At 38.8% G+C, this 20,725-nt stretch overlaps 2 protein-coding genes across 2 annotated transcripts; both read left to right on the forward strand.

Annotated features, from left to right (window-relative positions):
- The first annotated feature begins 3,973 nt into the window (after positions 1 to 3,973).
- LOC118823215 (G-protein coupled receptor family C group 6 member A-like) lies at positions 3,974 to 8,952 on the forward strand. Its single transcript, XM_036592648.1, has 6 exons — positions 3,974 to 4,187; positions 4,354 to 4,642; positions 5,395 to 6,126; positions 6,223 to 6,438; positions 7,844 to 7,880; positions 7,979 to 8,952. Exons 1-6 carry the CDS (start codon positions 3,994 to 3,996, stop codon positions 8,950 to 8,952), a joined length of 2,442 nt encoding a protein of 813 aa, XP_036448541.1. The 5' UTR covers positions 3,974 to 3,993.
- Positions 8,953 to 12,261: 3,309 nt separating this feature from the next.
- On the forward strand, positions 12,262 to 19,364 carry pcare1 (photoreceptor cilium actin regulator 1). Its single transcript, XM_036593907.1, has 2 exons — positions 12,262 to 15,605; positions 19,048 to 19,364. The coding sequence occupies exons 1-2, from the start codon at positions 12,262 to 12,264 to the stop codon at positions 19,169 to 19,171; spliced, it is 3,468 nt and encodes a 1,155-aa protein (XP_036449800.1). The 3' UTR covers positions 19,172 to 19,364.
- The last annotated feature ends 1,361 nt before the right edge of the window (positions 19,365 to 20,725 follow it).

Here is a 20,725-nt window from a genome sequence, read left to right on the forward strand (position 1 = left end):
AAACAAAATATAATAAAAAGACAAAAGTACTGGAGGTGCCTTGTAAATCTTGATTGGATAAAATGTTCAGTAAAACCATACAAAGATGTTACTCAGTGAACCAGTAACTTGTACGATTTAAAAGAATATTGATGTCACTTGCCTTGTTTTGACATTGTACCCTTGCAAAAAAGCTCTGGAAAGATTTATGCAGATTTATGATTAAATTGACTCTGAGTTTAGTCTGTGCTTCACTAATGTATTGTTTGACCTCAGTGACTCTATAAGCAACAAAGTCAAAGAATATTGGCTTTAAATATTTTTGGCAAGCGAAGCTAAGCATAAAAAACTGTTAAGGTAATGGATATGTGCACTTTATGTAATATATTTTTTGTATTAATAAACACACATACACACATTATCTAAGCCGCTTATCCTTCTGGGTTGCGGGGGGTGCTGAAGCCTATACCAGCAGTCATTGAGTCGGCCTGCAAGAAACATCCTGCACAGGTCATCAGTCCATCACAAGGCAGACACACATCTAGGGACAATTTAGTGTCCAATTACCCACGTAAACACGGGGAGAACATGTAAATATATACACATATATATATATATATATATATATATATATATATATATATATATATATATATATATATATATGTATGTGTGTGTGTGTGTGTGTGTGTGTGTGTGTGTGTGTGTTTTTGGCATAATTAAAAAAAATGTCGGTTGCCCTTTATATTGTGTGTAAATTTAATGATGAATGGACCAAAAGAAATGGCCCAAAATGACTTGGAAAGAAGTCTGGTTCCATTGGCTTGTATAATGATATGATGTATGATGTTTTGTTCCAACAGCAGATATGTATAAATACATATGTACATTTGTAAATATACATGTTCTGTCACTTTGTTGTTATTGTTGTTCATTGTTATCTAATATGTATACATATTGTGTCTAAATGTCTCTGCCACTTCTATAATTGCAAACTACTTACATTCTAATATAAAAGGAGAATCATGAACTTGACTTGTGAATTCAATTGTTGAATCAAACCTTTGATCTGTACATTTCCTAACTTTCATGTGTGACTAGTTTGAATGTTATCAGGCCCCGAGCCAGTTCTACTCTTCATCTGATAAGTAGTTGTTGAAGTTGTTGAAAAATGTTCAGTGGGTGTGGCGAGGTTGTGTTTTTTGGATTTTTTACATCTATTTTTTTTTCTTATCTGAAGAATTTGTTTTACTTAGTGTTTCAGAAACACAATCAAAGACACACCCTTTTAAATAATCATAGATAGTATCCTGTAAATGTAAATTTTTTCATAGCTTTTATAAGAAGCATCCTGAAACCCACTTTTTTCTGTATCTTATTTCAGTTACAAATCAAATGTGGGTGTGGCTTAAAACAGCAATGAGTGTGAGGTGCTGGAAGAATATTTACTGACCACAATAACGTGCAGAATAAATAAGAAGCTCTGACATGTATAGCATGTACAGCACTTTTAATTTATTATCATTATAAACAGCCAATCAGAACTTTTTCAAACAACTGTGGAACAAGCACGCTTAGTGACTGTCACTGATAAGACTGACTAATACTGAATGGCAGGGAATTTTTCTACACTCTGTAGTAGTGAAGTGATTCAGTCAGTACCATAAAAGTATTGATTTTTGACCCACAGCCCTACTTCATATACCATGAAATTCTGACAAGTGTATAATTAACAAATACTTTGAATAATAGTTAACACAGTTTTCATTATTTCTCACTGCTTAAAAAATTCATTTTCCACAAATATAAGTTCAACAAAAAGGCCTTTTTCTCAGTTGTTGTCCATCCTCTCTTACTGATTTCTTATACACTGTCGTGTCTTCTGAAAGTAAATCTTACAAAAGAATTCCCCCTATAAATGAGTGAATGTGTCAAGGTTGTGTTCTCTCAGAACTCCTGTATACCACAGCAACTGAGCCCTGGCTAAAGGCTCACAGTGTGTGCCGATGATGTTACAGTCTTAGATCCAGTGACGATGTGAGAAGATTAACTGAGTGACTTGAGGAGTTTCCGAGAGCCACATCAGCACAGATTAATTGGAGCAAAAGCGTGTCACTGTTACTAGGGCAGTGGTTCGAGGATAGTCCACTCCAACTGTCTCAGCAGTGTTCCTGCAACTTGGAGCGCTTAAACCCTTTAACCTCAGAGAAACCATAAGTGTTTCCAGACTTTCTGACTGGCATAACTTGTATATTTGCTTTATAGCTCATTTTAACTTTATAGCTTTATATTAACATTGTAGTTACTGATAAATATGCTTCATGAGATTATTAATTGTCATAATGTAATAATTATAATGAATAACCTTTTATAACCTACTACAAGTTCAGAAGGACTAGAAGAGGACAGGGATTAATCCATGTGGCAGCTAGACTAAAGCTACAGACAGCTCAACAAATCACAATGGACAAGAGCTGTTGGATACGTTTGACAGCTCTTTGATTTCTTAGAATTTTGTAAACTGTGTGCTCTGCCTATATTAAATAGCTTAATACCATCAGGGACTCTGTACAGTGCTGAGGGAGCATAATGATCACTGTTTCATAGGCCAAGCAGCCTAAATGTATTCGAGAATTGTTTACTTGATCAAGCAAAATTAGCTTAAGTTCTAAATCCATTAGTCTAATGGCTGGACAGAAACTTGTCTCAAGCTTTAAATCACACATACTATACAGTCATATGCAAAGGTTTAAATACCCATATCAAATTACATGTTTTTTTTTTCTAAGTGAATGTCTTTTGGAAAGCTCACATTTTATGTTGGTTTTTTTCCCAATATGCTAAATTCAGATATATATATATATATATATATATATATATATATATATATATATATATATATATTTATATATATATAAAATCTGGGGGTTTGAGTGGTATTTGTGATCCAGAACTAATTATCAGACATCAGTCCCTGATCTGACTAATGTTTATGTGTCTGAACCTAATCAAATCCTCACAGCAATGGTCCAACATCTAGACTTTTGGATGCACAGCGTGAGTCAGTGATGTAACTACTCTCAGGGGGCAGCAGGGCAGTCACACTGGGGCCCAGTGACCAGCCTGCCCCCCAGGTTAATGCATCAGATTTACTGGCCGGTCAGTTGGACAGTCTCAGACAGTTGCACTAAAGATGGACTGAACTAGAACACAGTATAAACATATCCATAAAGATGTGAACAAAGCCCCCTGCCACCCATCTGCCATATATATATCCGTATTTCACTTTGACAATGTAACCTACACACTTAACATTAAATGCTAGCAGGAGAAGGGGCATGCCTTAAGAGCATCAATCATTTGAGACAACAATTAATTACAAATTAACAAGCAAAATACACTGTCATTTTTTTATTAATTGATTTTTCTTCTGAGGAGACCCATTAATTTTTTTTCCACTGGGGCCCATAAGATCATAGTGTCGTCATTGATGTGAGTTGAATGTGCCTTGTATTAGATCTAATCATACTGGTTTTAAGATTTAAGCCTTGTATCCATCTGTGGGGCAGGTGACTGATTGCTTAACCTATATATATTTTTTTAATAAACAATTTTCCCAAATAGTTGTAAAATCAAGGGCCTGTAAATTCAAAATCTCTCTCTTCCTCTCCCTCAGGAAAATATACACTAACATGCAGAGACATCCATGCGCTAGTGTGTGAACAAGACTTCTAACTGAAAGGTATTTTTAGCACTATTTCCTCCTTTTCTCAAAGAATGAAGACAGAACTGGCTCAGTAGACCTGTCAAGGAAGTCTTATTCACAGCTCTGAAATGCCGTCCTCTCATTTGCTCTCATTGTCACAACTGAAAGTATTGTATTGTGAAGCACGTGATTGTTTTTTTTTTTCTTTCTGTTGTCTCCAATAAAAACCAGTGGGACAACTAAATCACTCCACTAGCTAATTCTCTTTCTGTAGTGGTGGACGTGATCTCTAAATCTTTTAGTGCGACATGATGCTCTGGACATACATGGGAATCTTAGGGATTGTGCTGTTGGCAGATTTTGGGACAGGTTGTGATTACCAAGTGGACAAATGTGGGGCCTGGGCTGATGGAGATGTCCAGATAGGAATTCTCAGTGCCTGCTATTCTAAAGTGGAGACTCTGTATTATCGAGAACAGCCAGAGAGATACAATTGTTCAGAGTGAGTTACTTCTATCTGTACTGTACTGTGGAGATTTTAACTATAATATCTGTATCATAAGAGATAAAGATGTATGAAAAACAACAAAAACATATTAGACAAATTTTTCATGGTAAAATGAATCTTAAGTCGACATATCAACACCTTAACTCTGCTTTCTTTTTAGATTCAATATGGTATCATTTGTACAGATGCTGGCTGCCATTCACACCATTGAAACAATCAACAACTCCAGCTTCCTGCCAGGGGTGCGCCTTGGCTACTACGTCTGTGACACATGCTCTGATGCCTCCAAAGCCATTCAGAGCACTGAGCATATGCTGGCTGCAAACGGAACACTGCTGCCGCAATGTGAGTTCATTCAAAGGCCCAAAGTAAAAGCAATCATTGGAGCACGCTATTCTGAGGTTTCTCTCAGTGTGGCACGGCTTCTGACCCTCTACATAGTGCCACAGGTAAGATACATACTGTACTGTGCAAAAGTCAGAGATTTAATCTCCAGTCAAGGGGAGAAAATGAAGCTCCACTCTTGCTTTAGATCTGAAAAAAATCCACAGGTGTTTCTGTCCATTCTTCCACTCAGCATTACGAGTCTGAAAGGATGTCTAGCTGTCCTTACTGAGAAAAAGGAAATGGACAACAAAGAAGGAAACTTACAAATCAAACAAAGAAGCTGCAAGCGTTCTCAAAACAGTAGACTGTCCACCCCAGAGTCCAGACCTCAACATCGATTAATGTGTGTGAGATTTACTTGGATTGAGACTAGCAGAAAATGCAACCAACTTCTTAGACTGAATTTTGGAGGTGTGGAAGAATGTCCTGCAGATTTTGTGGAAAAACTGAAAGCAAGTCTGCTGAAAAGAATGGAAGCTGTAGTAAAGGCAAAGAAAGGACACACTAAATATTGAAAAAAAAAGTTTAGTTGTTGAGGTTTCTGTGTGTTTTCCTGTTAAAAAGTATGTTCTGCTTTTTTCCTGATACTGACAAATGAATAACTTGCACTTCATGAAAGTTTTGACTGGAATTTAAATAAAAAATGTTGGTCTCTGACTTGCACAATAAACATATTACACATATACAATGTGTATAGACATCTGAATACAATACACAATTGACATTATGACATATGAGCTTGCATAATGTTAAACTGAACTCTAAGATCTGTTCACCTTAAGTAAACTAAAACTTGTTGATTGTATCTAAACAGATAAGCACGTCAGCGTCTGCAGAAGCCTTGAGTGATAGAAAGCGCTACCCTGCCTTCCTACGAACCGTACCCAGTGATATCCATCAGACGAAAGCACTGGCAAAACTCATGACTCGCTTTCAGTGGGACTGGGTCGGAGTGGTCCATGGGGATGATGATTATGGTGAAGATGCCTTCCACAGCTTCTTGGTGGATGCAGAGACTGAAAATGTTTGTGTTGCTTTTGAAGAAACTCTGCCTCACGACCTGGATTGTAAGGACATTGACACTAGAATCCAAAAAGTGGCAGACACCATCCAACAATCCAGAGCCAAAGTTATATTACTTATCTTAAAGGAGGAGCTGGTGAAAAAGCTTTTCACAGAAATGATTAACAGGAACATATCACACACTTGGATAGCTAGTGACGCCTGGTCAATATCGGTAGATATTGCTCAGATGGAGGGAATCAACAAAGTAGGAGATATATTTGGCTTCAGTTTCATTACAGGCCCAAACCCTGGCTTTAAAGAATATCTGCAAAAGCTGACTATTCCTCCAGGTGCTGAGAACAAGTTCATAGAAGAATACCAGCAGATGGGGAAAAGCATGGACTATTTAACAAAAGCAGTGCATATTGACATAGCCTATGGAGAGAGGCTGGCTGTGTTGTCCATTGCTCATGCCTTGAGGAAGCTTTTAGGTTGTAACGAGACGGCCTGTCCAGGGGAGAAAGACCTTCCACCATGGAAGGTAAGCTGTATGTGAAGACATAGCATATGACATTTTGGTGTGTAGAATGATATTGATTACTTACTGTTGTTTGTTCCTTTCTTTTACTGTTTTCAGCTCCTCAAAGAACTAAAAAATATCAACTTCAGTCTGGATGGTCAGACTTTCTACTTTAATACATCAGGAAATTTCATAAACGGGTACGATCTGATTAACTGGGTCCGAGACATGTCGAGTGGACAGAGACAGTTTGTTGTTGTTGGGAACTACAATCTTGGACAAAAACAAGTCAATCTTATGAAAGCTATTGAATGGAGCAATCCTGAGAATACTGTGAGTGTTACATATTTAAACTAGCATTTCATAGGAAGACATACAAGACCTACAAATGTTTATCAAAATGAAATGATAAACTTATGACATATTATTTCAGACACCCGTTTCCATTTGTTCTGAAGCCTGTCCCCCTGGAACTGCAAAAAAACTCTCTAAAATATCCTGTTGCCATAACTGCACAGAATGTTTGGAGGGCACCTACTCTAATAGCACAAGTGAGTATGACACCATGTATTATTGTGCTTTTGAGGTTTGTTCAAGAGTAACAGAGACTTTTAGATTAACACACACACAAAGTGTGATACTGTAGTCTTTTGTAGCCCAAATTTATATTTCACGATGTCTAATAGAATATAGCTGATCCTCACTTGAGTCCTCCCTATCTTCAGTGCTGCTGACCAAGCCCCAAGCTGATCAAGCATCAGCTTGGGTTTAATAAGCCTCAGCTTGTGTGGGAGACAAATAGCTAGTGAGCTACCTAAAGTGAGCTCGCTTGGTAAAAAGTTTTTTAGTGCAAATACATAGTTTAAGAGAAGGTTTGTTGTGGTTACATAAGTTTATGGAGGAGTAGGATTAGAATCACTTTTTCAGTGTGTTAGCTACGTAACTAGCTGTGCCTTGGCCACCTTATTCCTGTGATTCCTGACCTTTACCTTATTGTGAAGAAAGAATTTAGCTGGCTAATGTGATTGGGAGAATACTTGACCATAGCCCTACCCTTAGCTTTTAGCTCTTTTATTTATCTAACCTTTATGTGAGCTACCCAATGTGGATACGACTGTCCCTGTTGGAAAAACAGCTTAGCTGATCTAAGATGGTCTATGCTGGTTTATGCTGGTCTGGTGCTTGTCACCAAGGATGGTCATGCTGGTTGATCAGCATACCAGCATCCAAAAAAACATGCTGGTTTTGCTGGTGACCAGAAATGCTGGTCTAGTTTTATGAACAGGAGTCAATACTAGAGTTATAGAAATTTCATAATAAAATTCATAGTTAATGCTAAAATGTGATACTGCAAAAATACAGAGCGGCTGAAAATGTGCCTATATATTAATGTTTCCATTTCCAGTTTAATAGGGTGTTTAACATTATAAAAGTACAACATTCCAGTGCTATAATGAGTCCCAACCTAATGCTCTAGCCACAAGCTAATATGCCTTTATGATGCCATACAACATGTTGCAATTCTATACAAGTCTATATATGCCTCTAGTCAGTGGAGTCAGCTCACCCACACTTTAACAAACTACTGTAGTTAATTTAGGAAACTCTCTAGCAACTCGACTAAAATCAGCCCAAACAGGGGCGTATTGTTTCCAAGCTGAGGCTTTGCCCAGTCTGAGGCTTGATCTGTTGGACTGCAACCTGCTGCCTCAGTTCTAACTTCTTGTCTTTCTTACAGATCTTCAAAACTGTCTCCCATGTGAAAATGGAACATGGTCCCTGAAAGGATGGAAATACTGTGAGCCAAAGACAGAAGTCTTTTGGAAGTGGAATAAGCCCCGAGCCATTGTTTTTCTAACATTTGTTCTAACAGGATTTCTCCTTTTGTTTATTAACCTCATCGTCTACTTTCTCTATCGTAGAAGTCCTGTCATTAAACAGGCTGGTGGCTACATATACGTTCTCATTATGTTGGGCTTAGCTCTTAGCTATACCAGTGTCTTACTCTTCATTTGCAAGCCCAATACCCATATATGTAGGGCACGGTCATTCCTGTATGCCTTAGGCTTCTCGCTCACTGTCTCATGCATCCTGGTAAAAGCCCTGCGGACCTTTGTAGCGTTCCTTCCTCAATATCGTCAGCACAATATCAAGAAGTTTTACAAGCCTCCCTTAATTATCAGCTGTGGCACTTTCATTCAAGTCCTCATCTGCATCTTCTGGCTGATTTTTGATTCTCCTGATGTGGAGACTGTGGAATCTACACTGAGCATGGAGATCATTTTTCAGTGTAAGGAGGGCTCTGGGGTGGGCTTTGGCTTCATGCTTTCTTACATTGCACTTCTTGCACTCATCTGTTTTGCACTGGCTTTCAAAGGGAGAAAGGTTCCTCAGCGCTTCAACGAGACTGGACACATTATCCTCAGCATGCTGATATACCTGTTTGTATGGGTCTGTTTCACTCCAATTTATGCAGCGAAGATACCAGAGAGCTACTCAATTCAGGCCGCAGCAATCTTGGTGTCGACGTATGGCATTATATTCTGCCACTTTACACCTAAGTGGTACATGGCCCTTTGCAAAAAGAAGGAGGATGTCACTGTGGAGGCATACATTGCACGAGCATGTAGTGCCAGAACTTCAGTCGACTCAGGCCTCTCTGACTTGTCTGGGGTAGGATCTCTATGTAACAAAAGTGGTCTCAAAATCTCACCCTCACAGACCACCATGTGCTCCACTGCTACTGGTGTTTGCAGCCCAGAATCACCTGTGTACATTTTTAAAGCAGAGAATCCTATTAACTGTCAATCCACCATGCGGAGAAGGCTTCAGAGAAGATCTATTTAACAGCCTGTAGAGCTAGGTACCTAAAAGTATTAGTGTCCATGTATTTTACGTAAATGTATTCACTGTTTTGAGTTTGTAAAGATGGAAAAATGTGTAAATGTGTTTTTTTTGTTCTGCACTATAAACTGTAAATTAAAAACAGATTTTCTTCATATAAAATTTAAAATGTATGTGGGTGGTGAAACTGGTCATATAATCAGGTCAATTCATTTAAGCTTGCATTTGAGAAAGATGAGGTCTGTAATTGGGTGTGATTGATCAACTGATGCAAGTTTTGACTCTGGTTTCCCATTTGTGACCAAGAGTAAAATATGGGGATTCTGTGAGTTCGGCATTTAGAGTCAGTTTCCTAGCCTAATCTTGGACTACACAGCATTCTGAATTGGTATTCTTAATTTATGGAATATGTAGTTCAGGACTAGGCTTAGTCTGGTAAACTGAACCAAAATAGCAACAATTTATGATGGGGTAATAATGGCTTTAGGGTTGAAAAACATGGGCTGTGACATGAGCGGCATTATTATAAGTATGCCCTGTCTTTTACTTTATGAAATATTAGGCTTTACTGTACAAAAATTGGAAAACATCACCACAAGGCCTTTCAGATTTCTTTTGAGACTGTACTTAGTGCATTGTTGATCTATATGCACATTTTTCCTTTATTAGAGTCAAGCTCCCAAAGAGGTACTGATTGTGTTGTTTATTTATGTTTTTACATATGTGTATATTTGTATTTGGACATTTGTGTGTATCTTGGCATGTGTACAGTCATTAATAAAAATGGGGGAATATATTCTTGAGTGAAAATATTATATTTTGATAATTCACACTTGAGAAATCTTCAGTCTTCACTCCTAAAAATAATTGTTCCTAAATGGTTCATGTCTTGGACACATGGTCCAAAAAATTCTGCATTATTTATAGTATGTAGAAGAGCTTTAAACCAAAGGAGGTTCTTCTAGCACTCAAACCTTTTGCCCCTTTATATTTAAGACTATGATTTTTAAAAGCTACTTTGTTTACATTAACTTTATTGCAAAATCTCACCCCACCTATTTATTGGCCTTTACATATGTGTGTACACTCTGAAATATAAAGGCACCAAATTGAATCAAAAATGGTTCTTTAGAGCATCGCTTCAGTAGATTGTTCTAAAAAGATGCAATGTTGTAAATGAGATGTGTGAGTGTGAAAAAAGCCTTTTAAGGTTTGATAACCTCCACATAAATTACAGGTTCTATACCAATTTAAGGTTCTTCCTAGACAGTGCTGGTTCCTTCTATTTGAAAACTATGCATAGGGCCCCCATTTGCTGAGGTGCCCCCCCACAGCAAAAATGATGTCATATATTTTAGAGTGCAGGGTACCCCAGTAGGCCTAAGCAATTTGTGATGTTTAGTCAAAATGTTGTTGGGCACATTTAACAACAACGAGTTATGTTATTTTCCTGTCATCCATACCAACATAATATCAGCAGACATAACAGGAGGCCTCAAAGCACCTTTACCCACCAGTGGCTGAAAAACGTGACACTGACAATGAAAAGAGAAAACAAGATGCAGGTAGTTTTGGAAACTTTTGTAAAGGGCCCCAGTAAGGTTAGGACTGGTACTATTCGTGGAACCCTATTTTCAAGCCAAGAAGAATTTAGGAACCTTTATTTTTAAGAGTGTACTCTGTTACCCTGCCTTTCCCTGGAATTTCAAATGAAGTGTTCTTTATTGTCATTCCTTAATATAACTTAGAACAAAATGCCATTTGTAGTCTTTCTATAAGTAGCCCTTACATAAAAGATTAAAAATGACTTGCCTGTGTTTTCTGGTATTTGTTTCATGCTTTGTGTTTTGTTTTATCTGATTAAAGTTCCCGAACTCATGCTTACATCCAGCCTTCTGGCCTCTCCTGTTTGTGTGGCACACATATACATAATATTAATACTTTTATAGACCATCAAAGCCTCAGCAAAGATCTTGAAAACATTTTGCACATGAATAAATGGACAGCCACAGTATCAGCTTTCCCCCTGTGTCCTGCAATTGGGAGAAGGAAAGAGATTACAATAATACCTTGTTACTCATCCTCAATACCCTGCCTCTCGCCCACACAAAAGATGACCTACTTGCTTGTCAATCAGCTGGGTAAGCAAAGGCATTGTGTCATTTTCCAAAATGTGAAAGCATCAGTTGATATTTATCTTAGCAAGAACAGTGAAAAAAGTGTATTTGCACATATTTGCAAACAGCACATTAAATGTCCAAACAATTTCTTTTACAATCATTGTAATTTATTGTATCTTATTTCTTCCTACAATTCAATCCCATTAACATAATAACGTGTATACATATATACATACACACACACACACACACACACACACATATATGTGTGTATGAACATGTGTATGCGTGCGTTCTATTCCCCTTCCTTTAATCTGTGCCACATGCACCAGTAGCTTTCTTATCCACAGCACATGCTACACCTGGCTTAATGTACGTATTCAGGTTGGCCGAGTAGTGGGACAGGCCGTGGTGCATGTGTCACTGTGCTAACACTGCTAAGTTTGATAGTAGGAAAACAAAAAGTTTCTAATCAGTAAATTCATTAGAAAGCATATTCATAATAATAACATTACAGTTAATAGCAATGTGTTGAACAAAATCATCATTTTAATCATTTTTCTAGAGCTACATAACTAAATAAGGAAATATTTATAGAATTTTACTCAAACTTTGTGTACTAATTAGTGTTGTTTTATTTTTGCTTCTCTGTTACTTATAATGAAAGGGGCAAATAAGGGGCATTGTTTGGGCTATAAAAAGACACCTGAAAATAGCCCTGATTACCTTAATGAGCTTAAGGTCTTGCATGTGTGTGAGTTTTATTTGCTCTATTGTGGCATATGTGCATGCTGAGGTCTACACTCAAATCCTCTCTAATCCTTTCAGCTGCTCATCCTCCACAAGGTGCAGAAGGACACCACCTTGTTGCACAAACTGCTTGATACTGCCACTTCAAGACGAAAGAAGATCATTTTGATTTATTTTTACAATCATTTCTCTGGATTATAAAGACAAGTGACTGTGTTACGAGAAACTTTCCAGAATGTACCCTTCTTCTGTTCAGCTGTGATTTCCAAGGACACATACAGGCTGTCAAGTGCACTCTGTGATTAGCCATCTGAAAATGACATGTGCAGCTGTCGGGTAAGACTCTAAACCCTTGTTATTTCAGATGGAGCACCGTGTCTACATGTTCTTATTGGATTCTATATTTCAATTTTAAAAACTGTTAAGAGAAGTTGCTTTTGAAATGGGCTGTTCCCCATCAAGGGGAAATAACTTGGCACATGGACCATTCAGGAGAGGGAAAACGCTGCTGCCTGGGACCAAGGAAACTACAGGGGACTCACAATCTGATGACGGAGGCAGTGGAAGCTCTGGCGGTGGTGAGACAGATGGAGAAGCTTGTCAGCAGGCAGCAGGAGAAAAGAAACTGAACAATCATGTAGATACAAATTGTATCTCTTCAGGAAAGAAACACCCTGTAGCTGAACCAGCAACTATTACCTCTGAAAAACTGGGCACTCAAGACATCACAATTAATTTACTATCCCAAACAAAGGAGAAACTAGATGAAAAGAAGGATGAGAAAAAGGGAACAAAGAAGTCAAAGAAGGGTCCTAAAAGTGCAAAGCCAAACAAAAAGAAAGAGAAGGAAAAGAAACCTGCAGTTGAAGAGAAGGTGGACTTTCCAGAGCCACTTGTGAAAGCCCATCAAGCAGCATACGGCTTTCTCAATCCAAGTATTGCCAAATATGAAATTCTTTTGAGTTTACTAGATCATGCAGCCCAGACTCAAATTTCCTTGCAACCCATGGTGGCATTCATGGCTCTGCGCTATGAAGAGATAAACCGAGGACTGGAGGAAATGGTTGAAGCAGGGGAGAAGCTTTTGAAAGAAAATGGTGAACATCTGGCTTGGCCTTGTAATATGAAAAATCTTTCCTCGTCCAGCTCAACCAAAAGCAAGCCTGCTTCCTCCAAGCCCCCACCTGACTTGCTACAACAACTACTTCAGTACACCATTCAGAGGATGCGTCTTGTGGGGCAGTCGGTGAGTGGAATTGGAGACACAGCCCTTGAGGACGCTGTGGATTATTTTTCATCTATATCTGATGTCCTGGAGGAGAAACTGAAGGCTAAGCGTGCAGCTGAGGCTAGGCTAATGCAGTTGCTGACTAGGATTGAAGCTGCCTCACTACGGAGACCTGGTCCAGAGGACTCAGCATTGTTCAGTGAAGACAGTGGCATTGGGGCGGAGAGTGAGTCACTGGCAGGGTCAGACAGGCAACGCCACCGTAGGGAAAGCTGTGAGTCAACTGGATCCAATCACACAATTCTTTGCAGTCCTGGAAGCTCAACGCTGACCCACCAGGGCTCTTCTAAACGACTACTTAGCCCAAAAATGACAAAAAGTAGCTCTCTAAATTCTATAGACTCAACCTGTACCATTACAGGTAAAGAGTTCAGAGATACAGAATCTTTGCTTGGCTCTGCCTCCTTGGATGATGGTGAAGGAGAGGAAGAAGAAGAGGAGAATGAGGAAGCCAGTGAGGAAGAGCACTGCGAGGGTATTATCAGGAAGCGATCAAGTTCTTCTCCTCCAGACCCTGGCAAGCAACCACGGCGCCTGCCTGCAAAGCGAATAGAGAATCCACAAAATGTTGAAATGACATTAAAGATGAAAGATGCCATCAGTGGACGGATTCACTTTGTTCCCTCTCAGCGCTCTGGAACAAAGACAAAGGCTGGAACCTCAAAGGTTAGTGAGAGGCAGTGGACCGAAGAGGGAGAGAAAAGCCCCAAAAGACCACAAACAGCTACATCTCGAGCACCTAAGAAGAAGACCACAGTCATTAAACAGTGCCGTTCAAGATCAGCAGAATCTCTTCGTAGTAAAGCTGAAGACCCTACACTGCTTGAACTGGAAAGGACACAAAAAGAATTGAGTCAGAGGTTAGAGAGAATGAGAAAGGTCAGGTTTGAAGGAAACATAAGAAAAGATGTTTCCAAACCATTGCAAGGACATGAAACACAGACTGGTTCACTCAAAGTACCTGGGCAACTGCGTCCTTTGAACAAGAACCTTGCTTCTTCAAATATTCAGAGAAAGTCCATCAATGCACAAGAAGTCATAGGAAAGCAGGAGGATGGAAAGGAAAGGGAGAAGGAAACAAAGAAAAAGGATAAACCTATCAAGGGTCCCCTGAAAGCAACACCCCCTCCAAGCCCACCACCATCTCTCCGACAACCCTTAGGAATGGGAGGGAATTCTGTCAAAAGACTGATTGACACCTTCAGTCAGGGAATGGAGGAGAGTAAACATATTCATGAAAGTACAAAGGTGCTTGGACCTCTCAAAGGGGTCATGAAGTGTGGGGTTCCCATCATTCCAGGTTTAAGTGGTGCAGATAGGCTTTCATGCAATGAAAATGACAACAGCAACCAAGGGGAATCAAGAACTTCTGAGAGGACAGATGATCTTGACTTGGACAACTTACCACCACCTCCTATAGAGGTCCTCATGGATAATTCTTTTGAAAACGTTGATGTTAGCAAAACAGATGACAGTATAACCAGAAGGGGCCGGTCAACCCTCCCAAAGAAGACAAGTGTGTCTCAAAGGCTCCGTGCCTCAATGCAATCTGTTACAGTACTACCTAGCAAGGGCAGTGTGCGGAAGAGCTCTCTTAGCATGTCACCAGCACGCACTGCTCCACAGGACCCCAGTGCACTTGTTAAAAACTCTCAGCACGATTCCAAACCTGAGTGTGATCTGGAGAATGAGGAGGCTGCCTCTCTTTACAAACAGGCACGGAAAATTATCCATTTGAGGCATTCCGCTGACTCTCCGACAGAGAAACCTGCATGTGAAAACGGCAACATCAAATCCTGTAGTGCTCAAACCAATATTGAAAAAAAACAGGGGGACAAGATCACCCCTGAAACAGTGCCCTCTACACCAGTAGCTGGAAGTCTAACGCCTGCAATTCCACTTGTTTCCAGACCTCGCATGTTACCTTCCACACCTGTTCTACAGAGAAGATTGCCCAGCCCCCCTGTCTTTAAAAAGCAGACAGTTCATCCCAGCTCAGCAAGTCCACCGATATTTCGCAAACTTCCTACTCCCCCACCCGCTGGCCAACGGACACTTCCCACTACCCCTGCCATGCGGCAAGAGATCACTTCCAGTTCTATGAGCTATATTTCTTCAGCCACCTTCCCATTTAAGGCACCATCTCCCCCAGCCTCGCCAAAAGTGCAGCGATGGTCCAGAGAGAACAGTAATGAGGACTCTACTTCAAGAGTATTTAGCAATGCTCGCTCAGTATTTTGTCCAGCCTCACCATCTTTGTTTGAGGCACAGCCTTTTCCCGTGCCTAAGCCCCCACAAGCATGGGCCTCCTCCGGCAGCAGCATCCTCCCTCGCCCCTGGGGTGAGCGTGGCAGGCTGCCGGTATCTATTCGAGGGCCCCAGCCTTTCATTCGGCGCAGCCAGTCTGACAGGAGACCCAGTCTCAGCTTTCCACATAGGGTACCGGTGGTATCTGTTGCACAGACTTGTGGAAGTGAGCCAGCCATTAGTACCCAAGGGTAAGTTCAGTATCTTTCAGTTTCCCCCTGTAATGACTGACTTCATGCAGCATAGATCTTAATGTGGTACAAAAGGTCTCTATCTATCTCTCTATAATATCTCTATAAAGCAGGTAATATTCTTAGTGCTCTGTTTTTGTTTATTTGCAGCAGCCTTCAAATAGTCTGATCACTTAATCCCTCTGTAACTAACTTGTAACTAACACATTTGCATAGTAAACCCATCAGTCTTATCTTAAACCCATGTGAACATCACTACATTATGTAAAGCTAAATGGATAAATGATGGTACAGTTTGGTTATGATGCTTCAAAACTGTCATGTAGTTATATAGAGTTGCAGTTTTACAGATTTGGCCTTACAGCACATAATACCTTCAATGAGAATGACTTTAAAAGCTACCCTTTCTAGGCGACAATGTCTTCCCTGGAGCATGACAACACACCACTAATTGCTGTGTGACAGTGCGAGGAAGCACTATTGTGAATGATCTCAAAAAGTGGATGAGAGGGCTGGGTTTACATTTAATGAGATCCATTAACTCATTTGTATTAGTTGTGAGGTTTTATAATAATACACTCAATTTATTTCTCTAAATCTTAATCTAAAAGAACTTTACTGTTGCCACCATGCTTAAAAATGACTGCCCCATCCTAAAATATAAAAATTAGAAATACACTTAGATCTTTTCTACGCATAATATTGGATGTTGCCTTAACTAAGAAATTCAGTTACTGGTTTATGGTGTAAACGCGATTCACCCCAGTGGGCAAAAAAATATTCCTTTAAAGTGAAGAGAAACTTCCAACCTCACTTAATTCATCCTCTAATTCATTTTGTTTTCATCATTGTACCTTTAACAATGATATATGTAAATTATCTCTTTTCTCATTGGCTGTCCAGTACTTACATTGTGTGGTTTTCCATGATATGGGCCCCTTAAGATGATCTTAATTTATTACAATAATGTCCTTTAGAGTTACACATCCCGGCTATTTTTGTTACTGTGCCTTTAAGACTTACATATATGTAAATGACCTAAAATGATTAAAAATCATTCTGGGCTTAAACACTTCTTATGACTTCAGTGTGAAAGGTCGGAGCTAAACTGCTATAAATAGTCTCATTCTAAGGGATAAAGAGAAGTGACAAAATGGCCACGTAAAAAGTGTTTCAAACCACAAAAAACAGTATAAAAGGAATTCAGGGAAAAAATAAAATACAACATGCAGGATGTGGGCACTTTAATGAGAAATTTAAAAAAATTTTCAGAATCTCTGTATAAATAATTCACTGAGAGGTAAACAAAGTGTTTCAGAGTGTTTTGAAGTGAATTGATGCCTTGTGGAGAGCCTTACTGAGTCAGATTTATTTACAGTGGTGGTGATGGGAACCAGGTGTTGTGATGTCTACAACATAATATAATCTACAACATAGCTATTCTGTTTACTATTCATAACCACCAGTGAACCTACACGTAACTGCTGGGTTTGTTTCATGTGTAATGTTGATAATGGTGATATTATATATGTGAAAATTTATTCTTTGGGTACTATTCTGCCTTAACGTCTTGCATGTATCTCTCTGAAATAAATGGACTTGAAGAAAAAAAATCTCTCAAAACTATTGTTAGTTAACATTCATAAGCATTTCACGTAATAACTGCCTGTGAGGCAGCTTTTACAGGCATTAAACACCTTAAATGTCTGGTTCCTATCACCACCACTGTGAACAGTTCTAATTTTTCTAGCATGGTGCATTTCACATCAAACTACTCTAAATGACTTTGACTGAAACCACAAATATATAAACTCATAGCATTAAAAGATTATTTTACCCTTTTAAAAATGGACCTCAGACATAAATCTGGCAAAATATATGCAATGACATCTTCTCTATGACCAGCAATCAGCAATTCAGAACTCCAGTTAATACAAGGCCTTGTCATTCCTGTCTGTCCAAATGTAGCACTACTTAATGACCTCTTTTCATGTCAGCACACAATCACCTGAAAATCTTTACATTAATATCACTCAACATTGCCAAACATGTTATATTGCTGAACTGGAAGGCCAGAACCCAAATTTCAATAAAGCATTGGCTTAGCCTCTTTACAGATCACTGCAACTTGGAAAGACTTCAGACTTAAATATAATAAAAAATAATTTGAGGAAATCTGGTCTCAATTTTTACACTATACTGAGAGCTGATTTCTCCTTCCACACTCTTCAAGAAACGGTTAAAAACAAATACATAGAATCTGACAGCTATTCATATCATAATCATAGCATGCAAAAAAAAAGGTGGAAGGGGCGTTATTACTCTGTTTCTTGTTTTGTCAAATGTTTTTTTTGTCTGCTTTTGTTGTCCAGTTTGTCCATCATCTGTATGTTTTTTTTTCTTTCTTTCTTCTGCACTGTCTCTCGGCTCTTTCCTTTCACTTTGAGGGGTGGAGAGGGAGGGACTGTGGGTGGTTGGGGGATTGGGTGTTTGGTAGAGGGTCCAGGCATTAAAAAAAAAGAGTGAGTTTGTTTATGTCATAATCATACTGAAATTCCCCTTTAAAGTACCGTGAAGTAACCCAAGTAGTCAAATTACACCAGGGGTGACTGTGTTGTCAACAAACTGCAAGTAAGGTGATGCCTGAAAGTTCCTTTTGTCATTTCAGACAAAAAAAAAAATGAGTTATGCAGCCAAACCTGTTCACTTGTGCCAATCTACACCAGCATTTGTAATAGGTTAATCTACTCAGAGAGGACAGCAGCAAGAGTTATGATAAAAACAGAGAAGCAGAGTGCATATTTTTCAACTTACTATTTATATAAATTATTATATTTGTTTATCTACCGTAAAAAAACAAATAATAATGAAAAGTAAGAAAATCTGTTCAACTGTTATGTAGTCAGCAGATACTAGATCCCAGAGAAGAATATTTTAACAGAGGTGGGGGGCTATATGTCTACTGGCAAAGATCAAAACATGCCCCTGTTCATTTTCATTGGAGGTGATGAAAAGGATGTATTGTTCATTATGGAAATTCAGGCGAAACATTACCAGCTGCTCCCTTTATGAAAATGAAGCAGCGCTCATACATCAGCAAGGCGTCAACCAATCTGGTTAACCAATCCTTTTCATCAATCTGGTTAACCAATCTTTGTTATCTATGTCACCATTACGCCTCATTAGTTCCATGTTAGTTGGTCAAAACACCCAGTAGTCCAGTAGTCTGAGAATAAAACTCCAAGTTTCACTTTCCCTTGTGTAACTGTTAAATGAGCGATCATTCATTTACGGTCATACTGTACAGATAAACTGCTAATCTCTCGTAAATAAAACCTCAGTGACTCATTGCTGATCAGTGACTAACTATCTTCAGCCCTTCCTGGCCCACTTTTCTAACCTAGCTCTATGCTAATAGCCTTGTGTTGTTTGATTGCTATAGGTTGGAAGACGGTCCAACTGGAGAGGTTGAGGTGTGGAGCGAGCAAACAGAGCTCAGAGGAGCAAGTCGCTCTGCCTCGCATCCAGACCTGTGCATTATTGGTCAGGCCTTACAGCGTGAATAGCAGACCTGAGGAAGGACTGGGCAGGATTATGGATTAGCAAGCCTAGGTGGGATTAAGGCCATTTTTCCACTGGGAAGAGGAGAGTGACTAATTCTTGGAAAGCTTCTTTACTGGGACTACCCCTTCCCACCTACTGTCATTTTAAGCTATTTTTGCACATATTTTTTCTACTGTTTTTCTTTTCTTTTTTTTGTTTTTGGTGGGGGCATAAAACAGAAGGGTGTGTTCTTTTTTTTTAAAAAAATACTCTATATTTTGCTTTTTACCCAAACAAAATGTATCTTTACTGCACACATTGTCTATTTTTTTTATTTCTGCTTGTAAATAAATGTATGTTTCCAAAACCAATGTTTTATTTATTTATTTATTTATTAATTAATTTATTTATTTATGCATTCTTCTTCTTCTTCTTCTTCTTCTTCTTCTTCTTCTTCTTCTTCTTCTTTTTATTATTATTATTATTATTATTATTATTGTTTTACCTTGGGGATGATAAGTTTTAAAAAAAAGACTTTCAATGTGGTCTGAGTCTTTTGGACCCCACCGTATGTATGGAGGGTGTTAAGTTGAGGCAGAGGAACAATTTAGGACAGCAAGACTTAAGAAGTTTCAGACAACTGTAACTTTTTAATAATAAACCAGCTTGTTCTGGTCCTAATATAAATCCCCTCAATCCTCCAGTTTTCAGAAAGCAGGAAACTTTCACACAATGTTTTAAAACATTAATTAGAGTACAAAGACGTTTGTGAGACACTTAATACCATGTCTGTTAATAAAGATTTACCCAACATTTTAAAGCAAAGAAGGTCAAAGAAATCATTGCCCTGTTTCGTTTGGTGGTCTTGTGGTCCTGCAGTTCCATTTGCACATGTCCTTGAGGAGTTACACCAGATAACCAGAAACACACACACACACACACACACACACACACACACATACAAAAACAAAAAACGCTATGTAACCTGGAATAATATATATATTTCCAAAACCAATGGTATTTATTTATTTATTTATTTATTATAGAGAAGAAGAAGAAGAAAAAGAAAAAGAAAAAGAAGAAGAAGAAGAAGAACTATTCTTCTTATTTAAGATTTCAAAGTCACACTTCAGATTTAAGCATGTCTGTAAAATTGACCATGTTGAAGCCTTTGAACAAGAAGGTCAGATTCTCATTCAGAAAAAGTCAGAGTCTCATTCTTTCAATTGAAGCTCATGTTCAGACGACTCTCAGGCCAATTTGTCTGCGGTGAAGTGAACCATCTGATTCCTAAAACTGTGGCCAAATGCTAAAGCGAAAGTCTAACTGTTAATAGAGTCAGTTCTACATCATCTACTTGATGAGTTGAGGTTTAAAATCACAGAGAGAGAAAATAAATTGCGAATTGGAAGCTTCAGCCTTGTCAACTCTCTGAGGTCTCTCCACTGTTTAAACACCTTTGCCTGATCTAAGAACTTCTTTCTCAATGTTTGTTCTTCAGATCTTTTCCTTGTTGGCTGTTTCTCAGCACATAGCACCTCCCCTTCCACCCTTCCTGTTCACAAGCACAAATGCCC

The sequence above is a fragment of the Colossoma macropomum genome, unplaced genomic scaffold (assembly GCF_904425465.1).
Source record: "Colossoma macropomum unplaced genomic scaffold, Colossoma_macropomum, whole genome shotgun sequence".
Lineage (NCBI taxonomy): Eukaryota > Metazoa > Chordata > Actinopteri > Characiformes > Serrasalmidae > Colossoma > Colossoma macropomum.

Bases quoted from the DNA above. Each gene is read 5' to 3' on its own strand.
- LOC118823215 (XM_036592648.1), top strand. From the start codon at position 3,994: ATGATGCTCTGGACATACATGGGAATCTTAGGGATTGTGCTGTTGGCA. The intron at 4,188-4,353 runs GTGAGTTACTTC...CTTTCTTTTTAG, and splicing joins GAGAGATACAATTGTTCAGA to ATTCAATATGGTATCATTTG. The intron at 6,439-7,843 runs GTGAGTGTTACA...TCTTTCTTACAG, and splicing joins GGAGCAATCCTGAGAATACT to ATCTTCAAAACTGTCTCCCA.
- pcare1 (XM_036593907.1), top strand. From the start codon at position 12,262: ATGGGCTGTTCCCCATCAAGGGGAAATAACTTGGCACATGGACCATTC. The intron at 15,606-19,047 runs GTAAGTTCAGTA...TGATTGCTATAG, and splicing joins CCAGCCATTAGTACCCAAGG to GTTGGAAGACGGTCCAACTG.